General features: G+C 33.4%; 1 protein-coding gene across 7 annotated transcripts; it reads left to right on the top strand.

The window, feature by feature from the left end:
- Positions 1-524: 524 nt before the first annotated feature.
- Positions 525-26,101, top strand: LOC110816854 (uncharacterized). 7 transcript variants are annotated; one of them, XR_015816086.1, is made up of 5 exons: positions 525-888; positions 1,268-1,537; positions 21,586-21,662; positions 24,250-24,469; positions 24,559-24,768. XR_015816086.1 is itself a non-coding variant. In XM_088210713.1 (5 exons), the coding sequence occupies exon 5, from the start codon at positions 25,111-25,113 to the stop codon at positions 25,867-25,869; it is 759 nt and encodes a 252-aa protein (XP_088066839.1). In that variant the 5' UTR covers positions 532-888; positions 1,268-1,537; positions 21,586-21,662; positions 24,250-24,469; positions 24,775-25,110; the 3' UTR covers positions 25,870-26,101. The 7 variants fall into 7 exon arrangements, 5 of the variants coding, with proteins under 5 accessions (XP_088066839.1, XP_088066841.1, XP_088066838.1 ...); XM_088210713.1 differs by lacking the exon at positions 24,559-24,768 and adding an exon at positions 24,775-26,101 and having other exon boundaries at positions 532-888; XM_088210715.1 differs by lacking the exons at positions 24,250-24,469; positions 24,559-24,768 and adding an exon at positions 24,775-26,101 and having other exon boundaries at positions 532-964.
- The last annotated feature ends 1,033 nt before the right edge of the window (positions 26,102-27,134 follow it).

A 27,134-nucleotide genomic window follows, 5' to 3' on the forward strand; every position in this document is an offset into this window, starting at 1 on the left:
GTATATATATAATGAAGTTTGAATACTCACAAATACAAAACCTTTTGTATTACACTTTTTGATTTTAGTTATTGTAATGCAACATTAAACCTTTTTTCATGAGATAAAAGCATAAAAAAAGAAAAAGAAAGAATAAGTATTGAATATATGTTATTTGGAGTAAATTATTATTTAATTTTTAAACTATTTGCTATAATACAATTAGTTTCTAAAAGTTTTTTATTTACAATTTAATTCTTAAATTTATAAAAATATTTTAATATACTATAAATTTTTTAATAAAAAATAATATAATTTTTTATTTTACTCATATTTTATTATCAGTAAAATTTAAAAATTATAGGGACAAAAAGTCAATAACTTAATATCAATGATAATAATAGATATTAAATAAGATAAAGGAAAGGTAATATTATTTTTATTATAAAAAAAAAATGTTTTTAGGGTTATTTTTATGGCTTCTAATTAAAAACTTCTATTTTGTTAGTAATTTGTTGGAAATATTTTAAAGTAATAACTAAATTAGGAATTTAGTTTTGTTTTTGTAATGGAAAAAAAGGAATCTTGAGCTTGAATTGAGAGTGAAGAGCCGGGATATTGCAAGAATCTGATGAGGCAATGTCCTAAAATCTAAACAAATCGAATAGAAAAATTCCGAATAAATCATATTCTGGAGCCGAGACGAGCTTAAGAAGATCAGAGATGCACTCACACACTTTCATGGACAAGCAAATCCCTGAGCTTTCAAAATCTCAAACAGGCGATTTCCATGGCTTCACTCCCTCTCCATACGAAGATGAATCTGAAGATGAAGATCGCTCCTTTCATTTTCATCCAGTTCATCATCGTTACTCTCGGGAGAGAATTCCCGATTCTATCCACCTCGCAGTATGCTCTTTCTCTATTGTGATCGAAGTTCTCGTTTCACTATTTCATGAAAGCGACGGTTTTATTGAAACTCTTTGTGAGTTTTATTCTTCATTGGAGGGATTAACTTTCTGGTTTAAAGTGGATGATTGATTGAGATTCCTGTTTGAACCTATAGTTATCGGTTTCAGTGGATTCTTACTTCGGTTTCAGTTTTACTAGTTGGCTTATCCTATCAAGTCAGCAGTAACCAACAACTTAGAGTTTTTACGAGTTTCTTCTTTTAATTTTTGCGCGCACTTTACTGCAGTTACTAATATTCATCCTTATTGCATTATATCATTTGCGTGGTTGCTTGATCGTGTTTGATTGAAAAGGTGCTTGCATTGGTAACATACAGGGGTGGGGTTCCACGGATCGCTGTGATTCTTCCAATGAGAAGGTCGAGACTCGCTACCATGCTGGATTGATTTCCGCTATCAATTGGAAGATAAAGGAACACGTTGACAATGTCCTCCTTGCCGCGGAAGGCATCAGTGCAAGACTATTTTAGTTGGAGAGTAGAACAAAACGAACTGATAATTCTGTTGATGACTTGAGGGACTCTATTGAATATAATAATGGGAGAACAGATGCAAAACTCAGGGAGATTGAGAATTTTCTGGCAGAGGTAATCTTTTCAATCTCAATTTTTCGGGCTTTGCCAGTTAGTTGAAACTAATATGAACTAACCTTGCATTCTTCTATTAAGAGGCTAAGGTGTTCTGATTTATTTTATTTTTTGAGAAGTAATAAGATTTTAGAATAACATCAAGTGACCTAAAGGCATGTAAAATATACATAATTCCGTTGCTTCAAAACTGATAAGAGCCATATAGAAATCACTCCTTCACAACCAAAACTAAACAAAGCTGGACTGCCATTCACAGAAGGAAAACTCCAACGTTAATTCCATACACAAAGGGGATCAATTGTCGTATATGAAGCCTTGACAAACCAAAGCTCATAGTAGACCTGTCAGAGGAGACCGTAAGAAACAGTTTCTTATTGCTATTGTTAGAAACTTTAGAAAACAGCTTGTGAAGGTTTGTGGAAAAAAATGCAAATGATTTGCTGTAAGCTTGAATGTAGTAAATTGATTGTAAGGTGGTCTTCCCTTAGGACCTTAAGTGATTTTTTAGTTTGCATTTAGCTCTCATTATTTGCTTGGTGTTGCCCTGTACTCTTTGGTGATACTTTGCTCTCGTATTGGCATTTATCAACTTTTCCTTTTAGTCTTCTATTAGCAGATGCATTCCATTTAACTCTCCACATTAAGTGTTCCATTTCCCTTTTTCTTTACCATATATATTTAGAGATTGTTTAGTTTGTTTCTCTTTACATTTCTTGTCAACTTCTATACTTAAATATTAGTATCGATAAATAGAATTACATATTTTTATATTTGAGCTATCTTCACATGTTTGGGTCTATAATTTTGGGTCATGACATTTATAAATTGGAGGATTTTGGAAATATCATTGATACACTAATTGAATTGCAAATATCTTGTGCATGAGTGTCACTCCCTTGGTGCTTTTACTTAATACTATTTATTCTTTTTATTTAAAAAAAAATATTTGAACTACTTCACATCTACATTGAATTTCTTAGTAGTGGAACTTTCAAATTCTACTTCACAGAATAGGAATTGGATAAAACAGGACTATTCATGTTTGAGTTTATAGGTTCTGCTTCTTATCTCTCAAGGAAAAAAACACTGCGGTCCTTTTTTTCTGGAAAAGTGTCATATAAGGCCTAATAAGTCAAATATGGTTGAAGAAGAAACAGTCAAAGTTTATTCTTTTTGTGGACAAGTTGACAAGAGTTTTACACGTGGGAAAAAGAAGAGTTACCAAGTCAATGAGTGAAGACTATTCAGATAGGTTTCCATGGAAGAATTTTTGTTTGTTTTTTCTTTGGCCTAGTCTTATGCTATTGTTAGTTTTCTCTATGTTCAGTTATCCAGTGGTTTACTTCAGTTTTTATCTTTCGGTTTATGCAACTGTAGAATAACTGCTTAGTGGGCAGTTAATTCTGTTGCTGATGATAAAAACGCAGTTCAGAAATGGGTTAAGAATTTGTTCAGTTAAGTTGGGGTTTTCTTCTAAACTCTAAGATCTTAGGGTTCTCTTTAAGAAGCCCTTAATTCTGCCACGATAGGAAGAAAGCAAGAAAAGTTATGAAAAGTTTTTGTCCTCTCTTAGATTGTCCTATTTCTAGACACATAACTTGATCCTTAAGTAGGGAATCTAACACTAACCTATTTTATGACATGAAATCTCCCAAACTTTGTAGAAGGTCAGGATCATGGTTGCCTTAAGTCTAGTTGTTGGACTATGTGGATTAAAGTCAGACAAGGAAGTACCAGAAAACTTCTGGTTTTTTCTTCCTTTCTGAGCTATGGTAATTGAATTCTTGGGCTTGTTGGTGAACCCAAAGATTTCCAAGAACCTACTTGAATAATTCTGTTAAGGGCCTGAGCATTATACCCTTTGCGAAGGTCTATGGAAGGAGGAAATAGACGGTGTCTAAGTTTGAGTAATTTATCTCTAGTTTTCAGTGTCTATTTAATGTCTTTTATGTATTGGTATGTGTCTTATGATTACGTTTTGGTAAGTCTAGAAGAAGATAAGATGGAGTTATTCCTAAGTTTAAGGGACACAAAAATCAGAAAACTTCCCTATCTTCTCCTATCTCTTATATATTAAATTCTAGATTGGGTGAATAGATGGGTTATGGAAGAATATTATTTAAAATTATTAAGTAAGAACAGAGAGTTTTGAGTTCTCCCTTAACAAGCCAAGAATAATTGTTCAACACAGGTAAAGGAAGGAAAACAAAGAAGAATTCTTTCTCTATTGACAGATTACTATGATCCTAGACCCAAACTAGATCCATCTGTAGGTTGTTTATCAATTTGGTACAAGAGTCAATAGTTATGGGTAGTTTACGTTCAATGTTTGAGTTATTCCTAAAGATTTGGAAGACTGTGAATATCAAGGCACTGGCTCATTTATGTCTCAGCCAATCTGATTAAAGTGGTTATTGAAGGGAAAAAGAAGGAAGTGCGATGGGCAGAGAAGTGACGTTGTTTTTTTTTTTTTTGGAGATGAAATTTATGGCGTGATTCATCCCTTCACAAGTATCAAGGGGGTGCCACACACCTCAAAACCATCAACGCAAGAGAACGTTTAGAACTCACAAGAAAATTCATCACCAGAAGATAACGTTTCGAGCCCACTCAAAAATTTCATCACCACAAGGAAACCTTCAAAACCCATGATCTCAAAAAAATCATACTACACCTAGGTTTTCTCAGGTGAATACAAGAAAGAAGATATCAAGTATTGAGCTATAGTTAGTCCAAGAATTTAACTTTGATCTTGGAACTAAGGTAGGTCCCAGAAAATTTATACAATTTTCGATAATGATATATCAATTGTACTCTCCAAAGATACAAGAGAATAACCACTATCTATATTCTATCTCGCAATGTATGTCATTTAATAAATATTTATTGACCCATAAAAATTTCCTTACAAGTAAGTAATAAGTATATATTTAAAACATTTTCTGAGACAATATCCTATGAAAAATAGAAAAATGTTATGAGTATGGTAATTGAGGCACGTGAAAGAACCAGACTTGGGGAGTAATGAATCTATCTAAAGGTAAAAAATAGTGGATACAAATGAGTTTTTTCAATAAAATATAAAGTAGATGAGACAATTGAGAGGGAAAAAGTGAGACTAGTTGATGTGAGCATGGACCATGAACATGAAAAACAAGTCATTCTAACTTTTTATCCAATAATGGATCGATAAGGAGGATGAGTTTGAATCAAGTGAAGACGCCCAAGAGAACAATAAAACAAGTCCATTAACCCAAGGATATAATAGTCCTTACAATTCAATCCAAGTGGAAGAAGGAATCAAGCAAGAAAAGGCAAGTGAATTCGACAATAAAGGAGAGATCTTCCAAACTGTGAAAAGGAAAAACTTTTTAAAGAACCAAATATCGACTGAAAAAGAAATATTTTAGTGGCTATAATGCTCCTTTAATGACCAGCTCTAAACTTCCATTTAGTCTCCCTCTAATTCAAGTTTCAATTAATAAAATTATAAAGTTTATTTCAACTAGTGATGTATTTTCAACCTTTTTGTTGAGTAATAAGTTGAATCAACTTATTAAGGTATCCTTTGTGGTGTTTTTTCTATTTCTATTCTTTTAATTTTCCAATGATTTTAGTTTCTATTACTTTATTGATAACGGGATAAGTAAGAATGATTTTTATAGGATTTAAGTATTTGATGTTTTATGAGAATTATGTGAGTTCTGAATTGTATTGTTTATCGCGAATTCCCATCAGTAGTGGCAAAACCTTATACTCAAAACATATGAGATAGATTTTCAGGATATTCGTACCAATGGGCAAGATGAACATTGTGCGAATTTTATTATTATCAGCTGCCTACTTTGACTGGTGGTTACAATAGTGTGATATTAAAAATACCTTTTTATATGGAGATTTAGAAGAAGAAATCTACATAGATATCCCACTAGGCTTTGATGGAAAAGCAGAAGCAGATGAGGTATGTAAACTAAAAAAAAATTATTGTATGGACTCAAATAGTCACTAAGGCATGGTTTGAAAGGTTCACAAAGATGATGATAGATATGATATTTGAGCAAGCTTAAAGAGATCACACTCTATTGATCAAACACAGAAAAATAGAGGGAGTTACAGCTCTCTCAATATACGTTGATGACATTATTATAATAGAAAATTATGAGAATGAACAATTAATATTAAGACACTGCCTAATAAAAGAATTCAAAATCAAAGAACTAAGTAAGTTAAAGTATTTTTTGGAAAATGAAGTTGTTTGCTCTAAATCTAGAATTTTTATTTCTTAACAAAAGTACCTTAATGATTTGTTAAAGGACACACAAACTAACCTATTGATCCTAATTGCAAATTAGGAATGATAGAGGAAGATACACCAATGAATAATGAAATAGTCAAAGATTAGTTTGGAGGTTGATCTATCTATTCAACGCGAAATCAGACATTGTCTATGTAATAAGTGTTATAAATCAATTCATGCATAATCTGAGAGAAGTACACATACAAACAACTTACAAAATATTACGATACTTAAAAGGATCAAAGAGAAAAGAATTACATAAAAAAGAATCACAAATTGTTTTTACAAGTCTATACTGATACAGATTGTACAAGGTCAGTTTTAAACAGAAGACCTACTACAAACTATTGTAACTTTCTTGGTAGTAATCTAATCACGTAGAGAAGTATGAAACAAAATGTAGTTGCGAGATAAAGTGGGGAATCAGGATTCCGAGCAGTGGTATAAGAGGTATGTGAATAATTATGAATAAAAAGAATTTTAGAAGATTTTAGAATCGAGTGGGAAAATCTTATGCGTCTATATTATGACAACAAGTTGGCCATAAATACTAAAGGTGCAAGTATGTTAACTAAAGGTCCAGTGCAACACGACTAGACCAAACACATTGAGATCAACAAATATTTTATCAAAGAAAAACTTGACAGTGACTTAGTATGTATATAACATATGCCCACTAATTCTCAACATGCAGACATGTTAACTAAAGGTGCAAGCAATCCAATATTTCAAATTTTTATTGATTAGTTAGGAATGAACAATATTTATTCCTCAGCTTGAGGGGGAGTGTGAAAGAAGAAGAAAATCATGTTATTGAAGAGAAAACAAATCAGGGTGTTAGAAAGGAAGTAAATAAGAATTTTAGAGAGAAAATAAATCAGGGTGTTGGTGAGGAAGCAAAGCAAGTTAAAAGGTAAAATTACACATTTCGTAATTAATTTTAATCAATTCTTTTTTTTTCCCCTAAAAAACCTGTATGTATAGTGCTATAATATTCAATCGAATACACATTAATTAAAAAAAAAATTCTTAACAAAGTGTAAATAAATTAGTTATTATATAAAATTTAATGAAAGGGCTTCACCCTAATAATAATGAATTGATTAATGATTTTAGAAATGTGCGAATAAATTAAATAATGATCATTCTTAACAAAGTGGGAATAAATTAGCTACTATACAAAATTTAATAAAAGTGTTGCAACCTAATGATCATGAATTAACTAATGATATCGGAAATGTGCAAACAAATGCGGTAATTAAGATATTAGAAGATACTTTGGACGAAGTTGTTTTTCTTGTTGATTTAGTTGAGTTTTCTGGTGATAAATCTTCTGATTTAATCGCAAGCAATGACATTGCTCGTCTTGACAAAGATATTCTAGTTGGTTTAAACTCCATGAGAAAAGAGGCTCCACATGAGGATATTACTCTATAGTCTTTGGCTCCTAATAACAATGAAGAGAATTTGGCTATTATTCCTTTTCTGGATCTTACAATTCCTAATTGGTTCACTATATCTTCAAAACCCTTGATTTTAGAAGTATTCATGTTATCTCATGACAATTTCAAGTTTCGCAAGCTTCAAACATTATTGAGATAAGTTCTAACTTTGCTAATCTTTCTACTTCAGAATTTTAAAACTTGAGATTGAGTTTTCATCAAGTGTGGGAGAATGATGCAGAACATGAAGCTTCTAAAGTAGGCATATTTCAATAATAAGATATATGAGACATAACCAATAAAGAAACGTAAACTTTTTGGCAAGCTAAATAAAAGGAATAGGAAGATTTAATTTTGCTTTTCTAAGTTTTGGAAAATTTTACAGGAAAGAGAATAGGAAGATTTATTTTTCTATTTTCTAGATTTTCAATTTTCCTAATTTTTTTTATTTAATTTATTTTTCTATTTTACTAGGTTTTTTAGATTTCTTATTTTTGATGTTTTTGGTGTCTATAAATAAGGTGTCTTTTTTTGAAATAAAAAGGATAAAAATATTAATAGAGCATTAAGGGCATGCAACCCATGTATAAAGGCAATCAACAACTATCTATCTCTAATTTTAGTAAAATCATTTTCTATTCCTTTGAATATCATTCCATTCCTTCCACACAATTCGAAAAACTGTAAGTGGAATAAGATTAAACAATTTTTTTCTTCCTCCACCCAAACCAGCCCAAGCCCCCAATTCTTCTCTAATCAACCCCGCCATCACCCAATTCACCCTGGACAGCCTAAAGATTGAGCACCATAGCTCGTACACAGTAGGACAATGAAGAAGAAGATGATTGCAAGTTTTGGCCTCACTCTTGCACATACAACATCTGTTCACCAGCGCCATACCTCTTCTCACCAAATTATCCACAGTTAAACTACAATTCCTGCAGGCCTCCCAAGCAAAAAAAGCAATTTTCGGAGGAGCCTGAACTTTCCATGTCTGGTTGGCAGGAAAATAATTGAATCTGCAAATGTTCCCGTTCATAGTATACTCAGTAAGATTTTACTGTAAACATCTCATCTTTCTTGAGTTTCCAAACCAACTTGTCACTATTATCAGTTAATTTAACATTGGACAGCACCTGAAGCATAGCCTCATACTCCTCCTTCTCCCAATCTTTAAGATTTCTAGTCACTTCAATATTCCATGCCCCCTACCCCCGTCATCACCCACATCTCCTCCACATAGCCATTCTTTTTCTGCGCAATTGCGAATATTCTAGGAAACCTATCCATAAAAGAGCCCCCTTCCTCCCAGGCATCAGACCAAAAATGCACATTATTCCCTTTCTCAACCTTCCATTTAACACACTTCCTCCAACACCTGCTTTCAATAGCAATATTGAAGGAAAGTCAATTAATTATTTATTTTATATTTAAGATGATTGGCTGTAATTTCAGAATTAATTATTTATTCTACATTTAAAATGATTGGTTGTAATTTTAGGATGTAGGAATATTCTGTAGTATCTTGTAAATTTTTTATATTTATAATGATTAAATTAGGATGACAGAATCCCATTAATTAGAGTTCGTATATTTCTCTTACTCGGTTATGTAATGCCGCTGTACATTATTTTCTTTTCAAGTGTGAAAATTATTCAAACCAATACAGTATAGAAGTAAGGTTTTTTTTTTTCCGCTAGTCTCTTTTATGGTATCAGATTTAGGAAAAAAAAAGAGAACTAGTAAGTTAAGAGAACCATGTCGAGGATAAGAGAAAATGATTCGGAGGCTCAATTTGGAGCTTTTCAATCTGTTTCCACAATTATTGGTGCTGTTACTGCAGAAAATACTTCTCATAACTTACAGATCACCACTCAAAAATTAAACGGGAAGAATTTCTTGCAATGGTATCATTTTGCAGCTTTGGTGATTAGGGAAAAAGACAAAATAGCCTTCGTAGACGGTTCGTCTCCTCATCTGGATGTTGATGATCCCTTATATGAATTATGGGATGCTAACAATTCGTTAGTCATGACGTGGTTAATTCATTATATGGAGGATGAGATAGATAGGTGAAACTCATCTTTTTCATTCCATGACAAAAGAGATTTAGGATGCCGTCACTATTGCCTATTTCGATTTGGAAAATTCATCACAATTGTTTGAATTGCGAAATCGCGCATGCAACCATTGTCAGGGTCATATGGATATAACTCAATATTATGGTAGCTTGCAAAAATTGTAACAAGAGGTTGACATGTTTCATTCAGCTCTCTGGAAAGATCCTGCTGATGCTCACCTTTTAAATAAACTAATATAAAAAGATCATATATATGATTTTTTACCTAATTTAAATAAAGAGTTGGATGATATACGTGGTTGTCCCCTGGGTGTGCAACTTTTATCATCCATAGATAAAATCTTTGCAGAGGTTTGTTGTGAAGATTATCGTTGTCGAGTTATGCTTGGTGACATCGTGGCTATCCAAGTGGATGCCTCTGCTCTTGCTGTGAACCGTCCTCCTTCCAATCGATCACAAAATTCTGCAAAAAAAAATGACTGGTATGATTACTGCAACAATACATATCATACACGGGAAACTTGTTGGCTAATTCATAAAAAGTTTGAGAATTATATCCCAAATCGGTTAAAAAAGAAAGGGGCAGCACTACCGACTAATAAATCAGGAGTTGTTAATTTCACAAAAGCACAAGTTGAACACTTATGTAGCCTTCTTTTCAATTCTTCTACCTCTGTCACAAGTAATTCTGCTACAAGCACTTCTCTCATGGTAAGGTAAGGTATTCAGAACCCTTTGGTGCAAGTATGCTAAATTCAAGTGAGCAATGGATTGTTGATTTCGGGCTACCGATTACATGACTGGTAATTTTCATTTTTTTCTGTCTTATTCACCTAGTTTAGGACAACAAAAGGTGCAATTGGCAGATGGAACTTTTTCTACGGTGGCTGGCAAAGGAACTATTCACCTATCACCTATAATTTCTTTGCAGGATGTTCTTCATGTTCCAAAATTAACTTATAATTTAGTTTCTATTTGTAAGCTAACTAACAATCTAGCATGTGGTGTTAATTTCTCAAAAAATATTTGTGTTTTTCAGGATTTGAAGATGGGGAGGAGGATTGGCAGTGCTAGGGTCTCAAATGGCCTTTACTATCTTTTAGTTTCTTCTTCGCTAATGAATAATGTTGACTCTTCTATGTGACTGTCTATCATTTTTGTTGAAAAACAAATAATGTTATTATATTTTCAATTGGGTCATCCAAGTTTTCCCTATATGAATCATTTTGATGCGGAACCTGGGATCAACAATGGAATCCAAAATCTTGCATATACATTAGCAATCAGAAACTCAAAACCCTAAGCAAACCCTCCCTACTTGACCCGTACTCAACAGAGGAGTGAAAACTAAGGTAACTGGGAAAGAAAAAAATAACTAGAATTGAAAAGACGTCACAAGACTTATCTCGATAAGTGATCCCAATTCTTAGTACAATAACTCGGTCGAAAACCCGCTTATTCACTCTTGCAAGCTTAGAAGCTTAAAATAAGAATACATGAATTTTATTAATAAGTTGAAAATTCTGAATTGAATTACAACTCTGAATTGAAAGTCTATTTATAGTGTAGGTCATATGAATAATAAGAGAAAAAAATAATTTCCTAATTAATAATAGAAATTAAATAGAAAATTAAATTTAAAATAGAATTGAAATCTAGTAAAAAGTACGAAAATTACAAATAAAATAGAATAGATATAATTTTTTTATGAGTAAAACTTTTTAAATAGAGAATATTTTAATTAATTGTGGCTGATTTAAGGGAAGAGATTCTGGTAAGATATTTTTTTCTTTCTTAAGTATTTTCCTTTTCTGCGCGATTTGATATTTAAGTAGTTTTCCTGGTTCTCAAGATAGCTTGCGATTTCTGAGCAATTTTTCCCCTTGGCTGATATTTAATTGTGAAGATTTTCCACATGATTAGAAAATAAAATTCTATAAGAATTTTTCTTTTTCATGTTTTGCAGAATTTTTCCATTTTCTTACTTATTTTCCTCTTGTACTTGAGGTAAATAGTATATACTATTATTCTCTTGGGTTAATGGTTATGTTGTCTTCATTTCTTGAGCTTATTTAATGGGTGCAAACCCATTTTCCTTATTGATCCACGCTTGAATAAAAAGTTGGAAGGTTTGTTGTAATATTTTAGCTCTCTCCTTTGTAATGGGTCCACTTGGTACTGAGATATCCTTTTCGCCAACTTGATCTATGTCTATGCTTACATCATCTTCTTCATCTTCAAAAAGATTCGTCATCGAATCTGGATCTGCATCAAAAAAGGAAAGGTCAAAAACATTAAAGATAGTAGACACAACTTATTCACTTGGGAGATCAATTTTGTGGACATTGTCATTGATACGTTCTAGAACTTGGAAAGGTTCGTCTCCTTAGGGGTCCAATTTAGATTTTTGCTAATTGAAAAATCTTTTCTTTCACATATGAACCCATACCCGATCACTGGATTGAAACACTACTCATTTCCTTCCTTTATTGGCGCGTTGTGCATAGGATTCATTCTTCTTCTGGATATGTTGTCTGATCTTCTCATGTATGGTTTTAATAAGTTCTGCTCTCTGTTGATAATTGGTATCCTGAATTTCTTATAAAAGTAAAGGCGTGAGGTCCAACGGAGTTAAATGATTAAAACCATAAACAATTTTAAAAGGTGAAAACCCTGTAGAGATATGAATGCTCCTATTATATGCAAGTTTTACCGTAGACAAACAATCCTCCTATGTTTTCAAATTTCAGCCAATTATAACTTTCAACAAGGATCCTAAGGTCCTATTAACGACCTTAGTTTGACCATCAGTTTAGGAGTGATATGCATTAGAGAATAACAACTTAGTTCCTAATTTACTCCCACAAAACTCTCTAAAAGTAACTAAAGAATTTTACATCACTATCGCTCACAATTGTCTTAGGAATACCATGAAGTCTCAAAATATTTTTAAAAAAAAGGTTTGCGATATTTGTCGCATCATCAGTCTTATGGTATGTAATAAAGTGTGTCATCTTACTGAATCTATTCATGACGACAAATATACTATCACTGCCTTTCCTGGTCCTAGGCAATCCTAATACAAATTTATAGATATATTTATCTAATGTGTTGTAGGCACAAGTAAAGGTGTGTATAACCTATGAGGTAGAACCCTAAATTTGGCATGCTTACATGCAATGCACTTACTACAAATGTGCTCAACATATTTCCTCATGTTAGGCCAATAAAAATGCTCATTCAATATGTTTAGAGTTTTAGCTACCCCAAAGTGCTCCATCGATCCCCCACTATGAGCCTTATGCACCAGTAATTCTCTGAGTGAACAGTTAGACATACATAACTTACCATCCCTAAGGAGAAAACCATTATACCTATAAAATTTCTGAAATACAGAATGCTCACATGCATGATAAACAATGGAAAAATCATTATCATTAGCATACATCTCCTTAATATGTTCAAATTCTAACAACTTGGAGGGAAGTGTAGAAATCAAAACATACCTGCGAGATAATGCATCAACAATAATGTTATCCTTACCTTGTTTATACTTGATTACATAGGGAAAAAATTCTATGAACTCAACTCACTTACCGTGACGACAGTTAAGTTTACCTTGACCTTTTAGATGTTTTAAGGATTCATGGTTTGTGTGGATCACGAACTCTTTTGACAATAAATAGTGCTGTCATACCTCTAATGCTCTCACCAAGGTGTACAACTCCTTGTCGTAGGTTGAGCAGTTCAATAGTGCGCCACTAGGTTTCTCACTAAAATAAGCCACGGGACGCCGTTCCTGCATCAGAACTGCTCCTATACCAATACTTGAAACATCACATTTAAGCTCGAAAGGTTTGTTAAAGTCAAGTAAAGGTAAAATAGGTGCAGAACATAATTTGTCTTTCAATAAAGTAAAAGCATGCTTTTGTTTCTTAACCCATACAAATTTTATATTTTTCTTCACTAGTTCATTCAATGGTGCTGCTGTGGAACTGAAATTCCTAACAAACTTGTGGTAAAAACTTGTCAAACTATGAAAACTTCTTACCTCACTGGCTGATGTCGGAGTAGGCCATTCTTCGATTGCTTTCACTTTATCCTCATCTACCTCAATGCCCTATGCACTAACTACAAACCCTAACAAAAATTAATTTTTTACTGTAGAAGGTATACTTCTTAGCATTTGCATGCAATTGTTCTTTCCTAAGGATCTCAAGGACAAACTTGATATGTTGAAGGTGATCCTCTAAAGATTTGCTATAAATCAAGATATCATCCAAATAATCTACCACAAATTTACTTAGAAAAGCCCGTAAAACACGGTTCATAAGTCTCATGAAGGTGTTAGGGACATTGGATAACTCAAAAGACATTACTAACTACTCATACAACCCATACTTGGTTTTAAAGACAGTTTTCCACTCATCTTCAGGTTTCATCCTAATTTACCTAGTGAAAATAGTAGATCTATTCAATTCATCTAACAAAGCATCTAACCTAGGGATAAGATGTCTATACTTTATCATAATTTTGTTGACGGCTCGGCAATACACACATATCCTTCAGGAGCCATCATTTTTAGGTACAAGTAACACTGGAACAGCGTAAGGGCTCAAACTTCCTATTACATGTTCCTTACTTAACAACCCCTCCACTTGCTGTTGAAGTTCTTTTGTCTCATCTGGATTACTTCGATAGGCTGGATGTTTAGGAATTGAAGCTACAGAGATAAAGTTAATATGATGTTCAATCCCTCGTAGTGGTGGTAGACCATCCGAAATTTCCTCCGAGTACACATCTTCATATTTTTGCAAAAGAGAGAAAATAGAACTAGGTAAAGAAGTGTCAAGGTTAGAAAAAGTTAGATAGGCTTCCTTGTACCGAAGTATTTAAGCTTTGTTTCTCACATATTGCTCTCCTCACTTCTCTCTCCCTCACATATAAACTTTTCTCTCTCTCACTTTCTCTCGTTGGGCCTTTTTTATTGTTATTTTGGGTCTCTTTTACACTTAATGGGCTTTCTTTATTTTTTTCAGCCTTTTTTTTTCTCAGTAGGCTATTTTTTTTCTTTTTAGCCTCTTTTCTTTTTCTTTTTCTGAATAGTCTTCAAAAGATTTTTTGATTTTGATTTGATTAGCATAGACTTCTTTTGGAGATAGAGGTGTCAAAATGTGTTTTAGGCCATCTAGACGTAAAAAGTATTTGATTATTGAACCTATCGTGATGTTCCTGTCTATCATACTGTCATGGTCCTCCAAGCAGGATATAACTGGCGTGTATGGGTATGACATCATGACATACCTCATCTTTGTACTTGCTTATGGAGAAGAGAATCTTAACTTGTTTGTGTACCCTGACTTCTCCATATTTATTGAGCCAATGTAGTCTATAAGAGTTAAGGTGTTTAGTACAAGATAATTCTAACTTGTCAACTAGCAAAGTACTGACGACATTGGCACAATTGCTTCTGTCTATGATCAGACTGCATACCGTCTCATTCACATGACATTTAGTGTGGAAGATATTCTCTCTTTGATCGTTATCTGTTTATTTGGATTGTATATTTAGGGCTTTCCGGACAACCAATATCTTACCTTGTACTAGAGCTGCTAAATTATCTTCACAATCATCTTGTGATGTTCTACTATCATCATCATTGTTGTACTCACTGGTAACCTCTATCTCACCATCGTGTTGCAATAACATAAGGTTTTTGTTGGGACATTGTGCGCGATATGTTCAACTCTAAAGCACCTAAAACACATAATAAAACTTGGTTTTTGAGTAGTAGTTGGTGGTTTAGAATTACCTTTAGATTCGGTAGAGTTGAGCTTGTCTTTCATTTTTTCAAATTTCTTTCTTTCTTCCTTTTTAGGCCATCTGGAACTAAACTGAGGGGTAGAGTAAGAATTTCTTATGGAGGAACTTCTATACTTTTGATGTTTTTCAATCTTCATAGGCATGTGTATCATCTTATCCAGATCTATGTAGTAATGCAGTTCTACAGAATTGACAATCTCCTTGTTCAGACCACTTAAAAATCTAGCCATGGTGGCTTCTGCACTCTTATAAACTCTGGCCCTGATCATTACCATCTCCATCTCCATCTCCATCTTTGGAGCTTCTGGTGCAATTTTTTGTCATAATAAGATGAGACAAATCTCTTTCTCATAATAGATTTTATCTCTCTCCAGGTGGATACAGGTTGATCTCCATCTCTTCTCCTGAGGCTTGATCTCACCCAATAAGTGCATAATCTGTGAACTTGACTGCTGTTACCTTTACTTTCTTGGCTTCACTATAGTTATGACAGTAAAAAATCAACTTTACCTTTCGTTCCCACTTGAGATAGGTCTCTACATCATTCCTTCCTTAGAACCAGGGTATCTGCATCTTGATGGATCTGATGTCATCATCTTCCCTCTAGATGTCTCTTCTACCAACTTCACTATTGTCACCATGTGACTCATCATCATTTTAGCAGTGTCAGTGTCTGAGATGACTATGGTTCCTTTCTCTTTTCTCATCCATTTTTATTGTTATACCTTCAATGGATAAGCTTAGTTTGTTGTACATGTCATCCATCCTAGCCTCCATGTGTTCTTCTAAGGTCATAGGTTGGTTGGTTTTAGTAAGCTGTGACATATCTGCAAAAAGATGTTAATGGAAAAAAGAAATCACTCCCTCTCAATCACTCGTGGTTATCTCTCCCGTCTTCTTTCATCAAGTTGAGTGTTGGAATTGAATTTTTTGAATCAAGACAAATAAAGTTGTCTTTAAGATTCTACAAAGAATCCTAAAAAATGATATTGTTCTCTAAAAATTCAGAAGCAAGCACACAGAAGAAGAATATGTGATGCTCTTATGTTTATAAGTAAGTAGTTAGAATGCAATTAACCATTAGATGTATAATGGAACTAAAGCACTTAAGACAATTCTGGACTTAAAGTGTCAAAGATCCAATTAATCCCTATAGATATAACCAAAATATTATACCTAATTATTTTATTCCATTAATAGTTACGCTCTATGACTCAATTGAGTTTCTGTGATATAGATAATAATGCAGAATATTGAATGTAATGTTATAAAAAAAAATAAGGGAGTCACACACCCCTCTCTTCCTTTGTTTTTTTGGCTCTTTATTTTTGTTTTTTTTAAATTATAATAACAATGTAAAAAAATTTTATTGAAAACGAATTAAATGGATTAGCTCTTTATATAACAAATGCTAATTTTATGTAAGAAAATAAATGTAAATAGTAAATTAGAAAGATAGTAGATGATTTGAGCATTAACATGGATCATAAAGAGAATGTTCAATCAAAAGAAAGAGGAGGGAATAGGCCAAAAAGGAGATCTTATAGCGAACCCTAAATTTTCATGTCTCCCCATTAATTTGACCACAATATCTTTTAATTAAAGAAGAAGACTAATTTTATCTTAATTAGGAAATTAATTTTTAATTTTTAATTTATTTCTATATGTCTTCCTTCTTAATTTGGCTACAATTTTTTTTAATTAAAAGGAAAGACTAAATCTATCTTATTTAAGAAATTAGTATTTAATTTTTAACTTTTAATTTATTTCCTATATAATTGCAAATTAAATTAATAGATTTTATTTTCCTTTTTATTTTCTTGGTTTAGCCTATAGATAGGCCACCAAGTCTTCATTGTAAGACATTCAAAATTAAAATCAATAATATTGTGAGTTTTATTCAAGAGAGGTGTCTTCATTCTTGTTGAGTAAGGAGTGGATCTATTTATCAATGTAGTTTCTTGTAACGTTTTTCCATTCTTCTTTTAATTCTCCGTTTCTCAGTGAGTTAGTTCCTATCATTTTTTATAGAGGGTTAAGTAGGGAAGGTTTTTATAGGATCAAATTCTTTTAGTACCTTGAATAAAATTGTGTGAGTTCTTGATCACGTCGGATGATCTTGGGTTCTGCATCATTTGATATCAGAGTTTTGACTTCATCTAAACTTACTATCTTTTACTTTTGCACTTTTAAATTCTTGCATCGTTTATTTATTTATTTAATTTTTTTTGTTCATTTATTCAAAAAAATGATTATCTCATACATCAATATAAATAAGACATAACGTCAATTGACGCTTTTTTAACTTGATAAAATCGTTGTTGAGTACCGATATTTTTTTTTAATTTACTTTTCTTTCAATTTTGTTTCCTGTGCCAAAAAAAAAGGAAAAGAATAGAAAAAAAGAAGAGAAAAAAAAGAAGAGAGAAAAGAAAGGAATCAAAAGAAGGAAATCCCATTAGGAAATTACTTACTTTTTTGGTACTCAACCATCCTTCTTTGAAACGGTGCAAGAATCTCCTCTTCATAAGACAAAATTCCTTTTTATTTTACAATGCTTTTTTTACAATCACGTGCATTCACACTTACATAATTTATTAAAGATTACATTTTTTTATAGAGAACGTAATGTACATCGGTAATAGATTGGTAGGAATATCTTTAGGATTTTCTCTTAGGGCAATACTGAATCTCTACATCTTTTATAAATCGTCAATTTTTTCTACTCTCAGTTTCTTTTATTGTTCTAAACTTTAGTTCCCTGATACATTTAAGCATCTAACTTGTATCTTAAAGTTTAGCGTAATTGATAAGACACTACTTCTTCCTTTGTGTGTTACAATTTTACTTCTAGTATTGGTGTGGAATTTGTTCTGTAGGACTTCTTGCAATGTTTTAAAACAATGCTTGAGAATATTTTCATTCAAGAAGATCTATCCGACACTCAATTTGAGAGTAGAAGATAGAAAGGTAAAAGATAAGAGTATGTGAGATTATTAGAGGATAAAAGCCAAGTGAGTGAAATACGAGAGAACTAGTGAAACTTTTTTTTTTACTAACCCTTTGCAAGAAATCTTCTTAAAATATCAAGTGAGCATCAAAGCCTTGCCAACATAATGCTCTTTATGGAGGCTATGCATGCAGAATTAGCATGACTTAGTCAGAAAGTTGATAACTTAAGTGGTGGTCGAAGTGAAGCAAGACGCAAAACTCCTAATATAAGGTGGCCTAGAACTCAACACCTTGAAAATGAGACCGGGTTTTGTAATGATGAGGAGGAAGATCACATGAAGAGGAGAGAAGAAAGGAGGGATAGTAATATCAGCTCCATCAAGATGAAAATACCACCTTTCAAGGGTCGGAATGATGCTGAAGCATACTTGGAGTGGAAAGGAAGGTAGAATTAGTTTTTGATTGCCATAACTACATGAAGAAAAGAAAATCAAACTAGCAGCGGTAGAGTTCACTGATTACGCCTTAGTGTGGTGGGATCAACTACTCTTCACTAGACGGTGTAATGGAGAGCGACCAATATCCTCTTGGAGAGAGATGAAAGCAATTATGCGAAAAAGATTCGTATGCTCTTACTACTATAGAAAGATGCATCAAAAGTTATAGCGCTTAGCGCAAGGGTCTATGTTCGTTGAGGACTATCGCAAGGAGATGGAGATGACCATGATAAGGGCCAATATAGAAGAAGATCCCGAAGCAACTATGATGAGATTCCTTGGAGGTCTCAACAGAGACATCGACAACATGATGGAATTACAGCATTATATTGAGGTGGAAGACATGGTGCACGTGGTCATGAAAATCGAGAGACAACTCAAGTATAAAAGGAGAGGCACATCATATGTCACCCCTACTTATAGCTCGGAATGACCCAAGAAAGAAGAAAACAAGGGAGCAGACGAGAAGAAGGAAAAGTTTGTACCATTTGATACAAAAGGTATAACACCTAACTCATCTCAAAAGCATAGTAAAATTAAATGCTTTAGGTGTTTCAGAACCGGACATATCACTTCTCAACGCCCAAATAAGAAGATCATGCTATTGAGAGATGATAGTAGAATTGATAGTGCTAGTGATTACGAGAGCGAAGATAATGATAGAATGCCACCACTGGAGGATGTTGAGGAAAGTGTTGAACCAACTGAAGGGGAAGCTTTAGTTATTCTGAGAGTTCTAAATGTCCAAGTCAAGCCAAAAGAAAGTAACTAGAGAGAGAATATCTTCCACACGCATTGTCTTATAAATGAGAAGGTATATAATCTCATTATAGATGGGGATAGCTGCACCAACGTTGTTAGTACTATCCTAGTTGATAAACTATGCACGCGCCATCCTCACCCTTACAAGTTGTAGTGTTTGATTGATTGTGGAGAGATGAAAGTGACTAAGCAAGTATTAGTTTCCTTCTCTATTGAGTGATATACTGATAAAATGCATCATGATATTGTGCCCATGCGTGCTAGTCACATCCTAATTTGAAGACCTTGGCAGTATGATAAGTGTGCAACTTATGATGGTTATAGGAATCGTTATTCATTTCGCATGAATAGTCAGAATTTTATACTTGCACCGCTATCACCTGAGAAGGTATTCAAAGATCAGCAGCAACTCAAAAACTCTATAAAGTCTGGAGGAAATAAAGGATTGAGCAACATGAAAAGAGAATGTTACTATATGGAACAGGAGCTAAGGAGGCCATTTTTCAAGAAAAAATTATTAACTCACCTCAAACATTTTTTATTTAATAGTATTTTTTTGTAGGACATTTTCTCAAAGAAAATGGGATTGGTGAAACCCTTGCATAAGAAGTGTCTTATTCGAGAACGAATCGTTTTTTAAGGGAGATGAGATGATGTGAACATGGACGTGGACCATAAAGAGAAGGTCCAATCAAAAGAAAGAGGAGGGAATATGCCAAAAAGGAGATTTTATGGTCGACCCTAATTTTTCATATGTCTCCCTATTAATTTGACCACAATATCTTTTAATAAAAGGAAAGACTAAATTTATATTATTTAGGAAATTAGCTTTTAATTTTTAATTTATTTCCATGTCTCCCCTCTTAATTTGATCACAATCTCTTTTAATTAAAAAGGAAGATTAAATCTATTTTACTTGGGAAATTAGTCTTTAATTTTTAATTTTTAATTTATTTTCTATGTAATTACAAATTAAATTAAGAGATTTTATTTTTCTTTTGATTTACTTGACTTTGCTTATAAATAGGTTACAAAGTTTTCATTGTAAGACATTCAAGATTAATATCAATAATATTGTGAGTCTTATTCAAAAGAGGTGTTTTCATTCTTCTTGTTGAGTATGGAGTGGATCTACTTATCTAGATAATTCTTTGTGGTGTTTTTCTATTCTTCTTTTAATTCTCTGTTTGCCAGTGATTTTAATTCCTATCATTATTGATAGAAGGTTAAGTAGGGAGAGTTTTCATAATATCAAAATTCCTTTGGTACCTTGAATGAAATTGTGTGAGTTCTTAATCACGTTGGATGATCTTGGATTTCACATTAGTAGATTTACTGAAACTTGGCTCTGATACCAATTGATGCGGAACTAGATATCAACAATAGAATTCGAAACCCCGCATATATATCAGCAATCAGAAACTCAAAACTCTAAGCAAACCCTCCCTATTTGACTTGCATTCAATAGGGGAGTGAAAATCAAGATAAGTAGGAAAGAAATAAATAACTAGAATTAAAAAGATGCAATGAGACTTACCTCGATAAGTGATCCCAATTCCTAACACAACAAGCTAATCGAAAACTTACTCACTCTTGCAAGTTTGGAAGTTTAAAACAAGAATATCTGAATTTTATTAATAAGTTGAAAATTTTGAATTGAATTACAACTCTGAATTGAATGTGTATTTAGAGTCTAGGTTATGCGAATAATAAGAGAAAAAAATAATCTCCTAATTAATTGTTGAAATTTTCATAGGAAATTAAATCTAAAGCATAATGGAAAATTAGTAAATATTAAAAAAATTACAACTGAAATAGAATAGATATGATTTTCTTAGGAGGAAAACTTTTTAAATGGGGAATATCTTAATTAATTGTGACTGATTTGGGTGAAGAGATTTTGCAAAGATATTTTTCTCTTTCTCAGGTATTTTCTTTTTCTGCGAGATTTGACATTTAAGCAGTTTTTCTCTTTCTCAAGATAGCTTGCAATTTAGGAGTAATTTTTCCTCTTGGTTGATCTTTAATTGTGAAGATTTTCTACATAATTAGAAAATAAATTCCATGAGAATTTTTCTTTTTTATGTCTTGCAGAATTTTTCTTTTTTCTTGCTTATTTCCCTCTTGCACTTGGAGTGAATAGTATGTATTATTATACCCTTGGGTTAATGACCATGTACTTGGTTTGACAGATTCATGAAAGCAATAAAAGGATAAGGTTATATGCAGGCACAGACGGATTACACACTATTCTTCAAGCACAAAGAGGGTAAAGTGCCTATCTTAATAGTTTGTATTGATGATATTATTATAATAGGAGATGATATTGAGGAAATTCCTTAAGTCAAGAAAGATCCTGCTTCAAAATACGAAATGAAAGATTTGTGTAAAATTTAATACTTTCTTGGTATGAAGATAGTCGAAGCTGAGAGAAAATTTCAGTGTCTCAAAAAAAGTATGTCTTTGATTTATTAAAGGATTGGTATGTTGGGTTGCAAACTTGCGGACACTCCTATAAATTCCAATGTGAAATTCGGCGATTTAAAAACAAGCAAATCAGTCGATAAAGGAAAGTTTCAAAGATTAGTTAGCAAACTAATTTACCTTTCACATGCTAAACCTGATATTAGTTTTGTTGTAAGTTATGTCAACCAATTTATACATGTACCCACAGAGGAACACATGACTGCAGTTACATGAGTTTTAAAATATCTAAAACAATCTCAAAGAAAAGGTTTATTCTTCAAAGAAAATCTCAAATTGGAGTATTGAAACATTTACAGATGCATATTGATTAGGATCGGTCACAAATAAGAAATCAACTTCAGGGTGTTGTTCGCTTGTTTGGGGAAACTTAGTCACTTGGAGAAGTAAAAAACAGACTGTGATTACAAGAAGCAGTGCAGAAACTGAGTTGAGATCCTTGACTCACAATGTGTGTGAGATATGGCTGAGAAATTTACTGGGAGAATTAAAGCAACAAGGAAATGAACTACTAGAGCTATACTGTGATAACAAAACTGCTATCAGTATCATTCATAACCCAGTTTATCATGATAGAACTAAACACGTTGGAATAAACTGTCATTTCATTAAAGAGAAGATAGAAGATGGGATGGGGTCTATGATCTGTGTTCTAACTTTAAGTCAAATAGTTGATATTTTCATTAAAAGTTTCTAGAGACCTGATTTTGAGAGATTAGTTGACAAGCTTGAACTCCACAGCATCTACAGCCAAGCTTGAGGGGGGGGGTGAAGGAAAGTCAATTAATTATTTATTCTATATTTAAGATGATTGACTATAATTTCATACCTAATTATTTATCTTACATTTAAGAAGATTGATTGTAATTTTAGGATGTAGGAATATTCTGTAATATCTTGTAAATTTTCTATATTTAAAATGATTAAATTAGGATGATAGAATCTCATTAATTAGGGCCTGTATATTTTTCTTACTCGGCTATTTAATGCCGTTGTACGTTATTCTCTTTTCAAGTGTGAAGATTATTCAAATCAGTACAATGTAGAAATAATATTTTTTTCCTGCTAGTCTCTTTTAAATACCTTTCCAAAAACCAGTTTCATAAAACTCCTGGTTGTTCTCCCAAACACCTCTTCTCTTCCACAAACTCCACCTCGCTTCCACCACCCTTTTCCACAGCCTGTCACCCTTATGCAAATATCTCCACAGCCATTTGCCATGAAGGGCCCTATTCACATGCACAAGTGATTTAATTCCCAGCCCACCATCTCTAATTGGATTTTTCACCTCCTTCCAATTCACAAGGTGCATTCTCCTTCTCTTCTCATCGGCACCCAAAAGAAATCTATGCTGAATTTTTTCTAGCTTTTTAGCAACATGAACTGGAACCTTAAGGGCAGAGAAATAGTAAATAGCAACATTAGAAAGAACACTCTTCATCAATGTAAGACGGCCACCCTTGGAGAAGAAATTCCGCTTTCATATACATAATCTCTTCTAAAACATTTCAACTACCGGAAACCAAATGCTTTTCTCTTTGTATTTCGCACCCAATGGTATGCCTAAATACTTAATAGGAAGAATGGAAGATTTACACCCCAGGACATCAGCAAGATCTTCTTCATCCCCCCTCCTCCCAAATAATAATTTCAGATTTATTTAAATTAATATTGAGATGCGAGATAGCCTGAAAACATAATAGAATAGTACCAAGCTTCTGCACTATTTTCTTCTTAGCTTGACAAAAGATCAGAGTAACATCTGCAAAAAATAAGTTAAGGTGCCTTAACTTAGTTATTTGGTAGATTACTTGTTATTATTCAAATATTGAGATATTATTTTGATTATTTAGATTCAAGATCTCCAAGTTTTGTTCTTAATAAAATTTCTCTAAGTTTTCTCTCCAAGTTCTCTTTATATTGAGATATTATTTTGCTTATCAAGATCCAAGATCTCCAATTTTTGCTTGAAATTTCTCTAGGTGTTTCTCTTCAACTTCTCTTTGTCCTACATCATGTATGTTCATATAAAGTTTAAGATATCTTGGAGGGAATAAAATTATGGATGTATTTTCAGTTAAGTTTAACACTTAACTTCCATCTTAAGGAACCTAAAATTTTGCGTTTCTTAACAAGATAGGTTATAAAGGAAGTTGCAGTGAAATTCTGCAACTTTCTTATCTGACTTTTCAGTATCTAGGCCCATAACCATATTCATGACAAGTGAACTTACCAAATTATGTCAATCTTTTCTCCACATTTCTAATTTTTATTTTGAAGCAATGATCAGAAGACATATTAATTATTGAACTTGCTTGCCATACTTGAAGGTTACCATCCATTAGGCTTGACTCTCTTGGATGTCATTGCAGATCATTTCTTAATTTCTGACAAACAACCCATCTGTGCAAATTTGTTCTTATACTATGAGGTGGCTTGGTGGTTATGGTGTGAACTTTTTGGTCCTTTTAGACGTGTGGGTGTTTGCGCTCCTATTGTTGAGGGTTTCTTGTCCATTCCATCAAGTTTGAGGGGTTGGATACAGAGGCTTCTTGCAGTCTCTTAGGAGATGTGTCCTCCTAGCAGTTATAGGTGGGTTGCACGTTGAACACTCATTTTGTTTGGGTGGTGTGGTGGTTCTGGTCTTTTTTTAAGCTAAAGAACACAGTTTCTTTTTTCAGGGGTATATATTCAGTTATTTTGCAAAGGAATTTGAAGGCTCTCTTACTGGAAACTCTCACCAATTCTCTTCTTGTTATGTTCTTTGTGCTCTTTTGTTTTTTGTCTGAGTCTGAGGATGATACCTTACCATCCCTTATTGTATTTACTTTCTCTCTGACAACAATTATGCAATCCATCCTTAATTCCCTTGCCGGCTTGAATATAATATCTTGCAGGTTAAAGGCGGTATTCAGGATATAAAAGATAAACAAGAGATAGCAGAAGCTCAATTGCAGATTGCAAAACTTCAAGTATCCAAGACAAATAGAGACCAGCAATTACAAACTGATTCAGCTAAAAGATCATCTTTTTGTCAGCCATCATGCCAAGGTCAAAGTCTTGTTGCCTGTCCACAGGAACTCTCTGCTCTATCTCCAAATATTCCTCCTAACATACCGGCACATAATCCTTCGCTAACCCCAGTAGCGACAGCTCCAGTGCTGCCCACCCAATATGTACAGACCGGTGTCCCCTCTATTCAACAGCCTGAATCTAGCCACGCACCTCCACTTATGGTTCCAGAAACCACTCAGACATACCACATTCCCTTATCCCTGCTGCAACAACAGCCGCCTTCACCACTGAATCAACCATATCAATTTACTTTTCAATCACTGGCTTTATATCAATCTTACCAACAAAGACCTCAACATCCAATTCCTCAATCACCCCAGCTACCTGAAATCCACCCACCTCTTGGGTCAGTTAACCCTCAAGCCTATCATGTATTCAGCCATCAAGCTGAAGAGATATACCTGCCACCTCAAGGCAACCTTAAATCCTCAAGTACTGCTGCCAAATCTGCTTCACTAAAACAGTTTTTTGAAAGTGCCACCCAGGAGAGTCATGGTCAATCTTTGAACAGGCCTTACTCTCACTTCCCTTCTGACCATTCACAACTTGCTAACAGTTATAATTCTCACAATCTTTACTCCTATGGTGCATCTCCTGCTAGCTATGGTGGTTCAACTGCGAAAACTTTGTATCTCTCACAATCTTCTTCAGTCGTTGGTAGTGGAAGTAACCATTCACGATTACCAACTGCCAAGATATTGCCACGTGCACTTCCAATGGCCTCTATTGTGGATAATGGCTCTGGTCCCGGTGACAGTGGAAAGAGAGTACCAGTTGATGATGTTGTTGACAAGGTTGTTGCAATGGGATTCCGTAGGGACTTGGTGAGGGCATCAATGAGGAAACTGAGAGCGAATGGGCAGTCAGTGGATCTCAACATGGTGCTGGATAAGCTAATGAATGGTGGGGAAGTGTAGCTTTAAATGGTATTTTTTGGCCAATGATATCTTACGTGGAAAGTAATGCTGTTTGATTTCTTCTGTATAGAATCTTAGATCAGGTAAACCTGTATCTGCAATAACTTTTCATGGGTCTTTACACTACTTTTGGGTTGCTATTTAATATTGTAGATGGCATCAACATGTAGTCATATAATGTAAATACTTGTGGATCTACTTAGTCATATTCCCTACTTCTTCCTTTGCTTGATGGACCCTCTCATTTGGCTTTTATTGTTATCCGAGGCTGTGACTTCATGATTTGTAGGGCAAGTTTGATAAACCACCTGTATGATTAACCCTTTGTTATGCATTATTAACCCACTTTTATAGGCAAAGCTGATGATGACTGTCCATGTACCCTGTCTCTATCTAGTTGTGATCAATGCAATGAGTCAATAATTTACTTTCTTGAAACTCACCTTTATCAAGAATGCAGGTGAGAGGAGAACAAAGAAAGGAAAGGAAGTGGAGAGAAAGTGCAATTACAGGTGGAAATCATGCCTTAAAAAAGGTAAAGAAAACAAAACTTTGCCTGTGGACTAAGTTTTCCTTTTAAGGATTCATTGCACATATGATTTATGAGCTCACATCACTCAAATTATTGCTGAATTGACTTGGTAAACTGCTAGGGAACAGTAGGTCAATGATAGATATATCATTTTATAAATTGTGTTGGTCAATTTAGATTTTTTACTAATGGAAACTTAATATTACATAGATGTGTACCATTACAAAAACTAACTAATCATTTTTTTTTTTTTTTTGGTCAGAATCCAAAACATTATCTATCAACAAATGGATTTCCTTTATAAATGTTGTGCTCTAAGAACCCGCATGATTAAATCTCAAGGAAAAAGAGAAGAACTCAAATGATTAACATGGCAATAATCTCAATTAATGAACTATTTAAGGACTATGAACAAAAGTAACTGCAATTCTGCATATGGCAATAGAAGGATTAGAATTTTAGATACCAAAGCATGACATTTTTTTAATGAAGTGACAAAAGCAAGTGTCCTAAAAGATTTATCCCAACTAATTTATTATGAAACTGAATAAATTATTTATCCTCTATAAGCTTCATCACCTAAGCTTACCAGCATCAATATATATACTAAAGCGAACAAACAACACTAAATGAGCATCAGTATGTAATCTATACTAAATACTTATCCTATCTCTTTGAAGTAATGGAGCATATTGATTAACGATTCCATGGCTGAAAGCTTATTTATATTTTA

The sequence above is a fragment of the Carica papaya genome, chromosome 9 (genome assembly GCF_054855325.1).
Source record: "Carica papaya isolate Zhongbai chromosome 9, ASM5485532v1, whole genome shotgun sequence".
In the NCBI taxonomy this organism is placed as follows: Eukaryota; Viridiplantae; Streptophyta; class Magnoliopsida; order Brassicales; family Caricaceae; genus Carica; species Carica papaya.

What these genes read in the sequence shown, in the direction of transcription:
- LOC110816854 (XM_088210715.1), top strand. Translation starts at nt 25,111, where the DNA reads ATGGTTCCAGAAACCACTCAGACATACCACATTCCCTTATCCCTGCTG.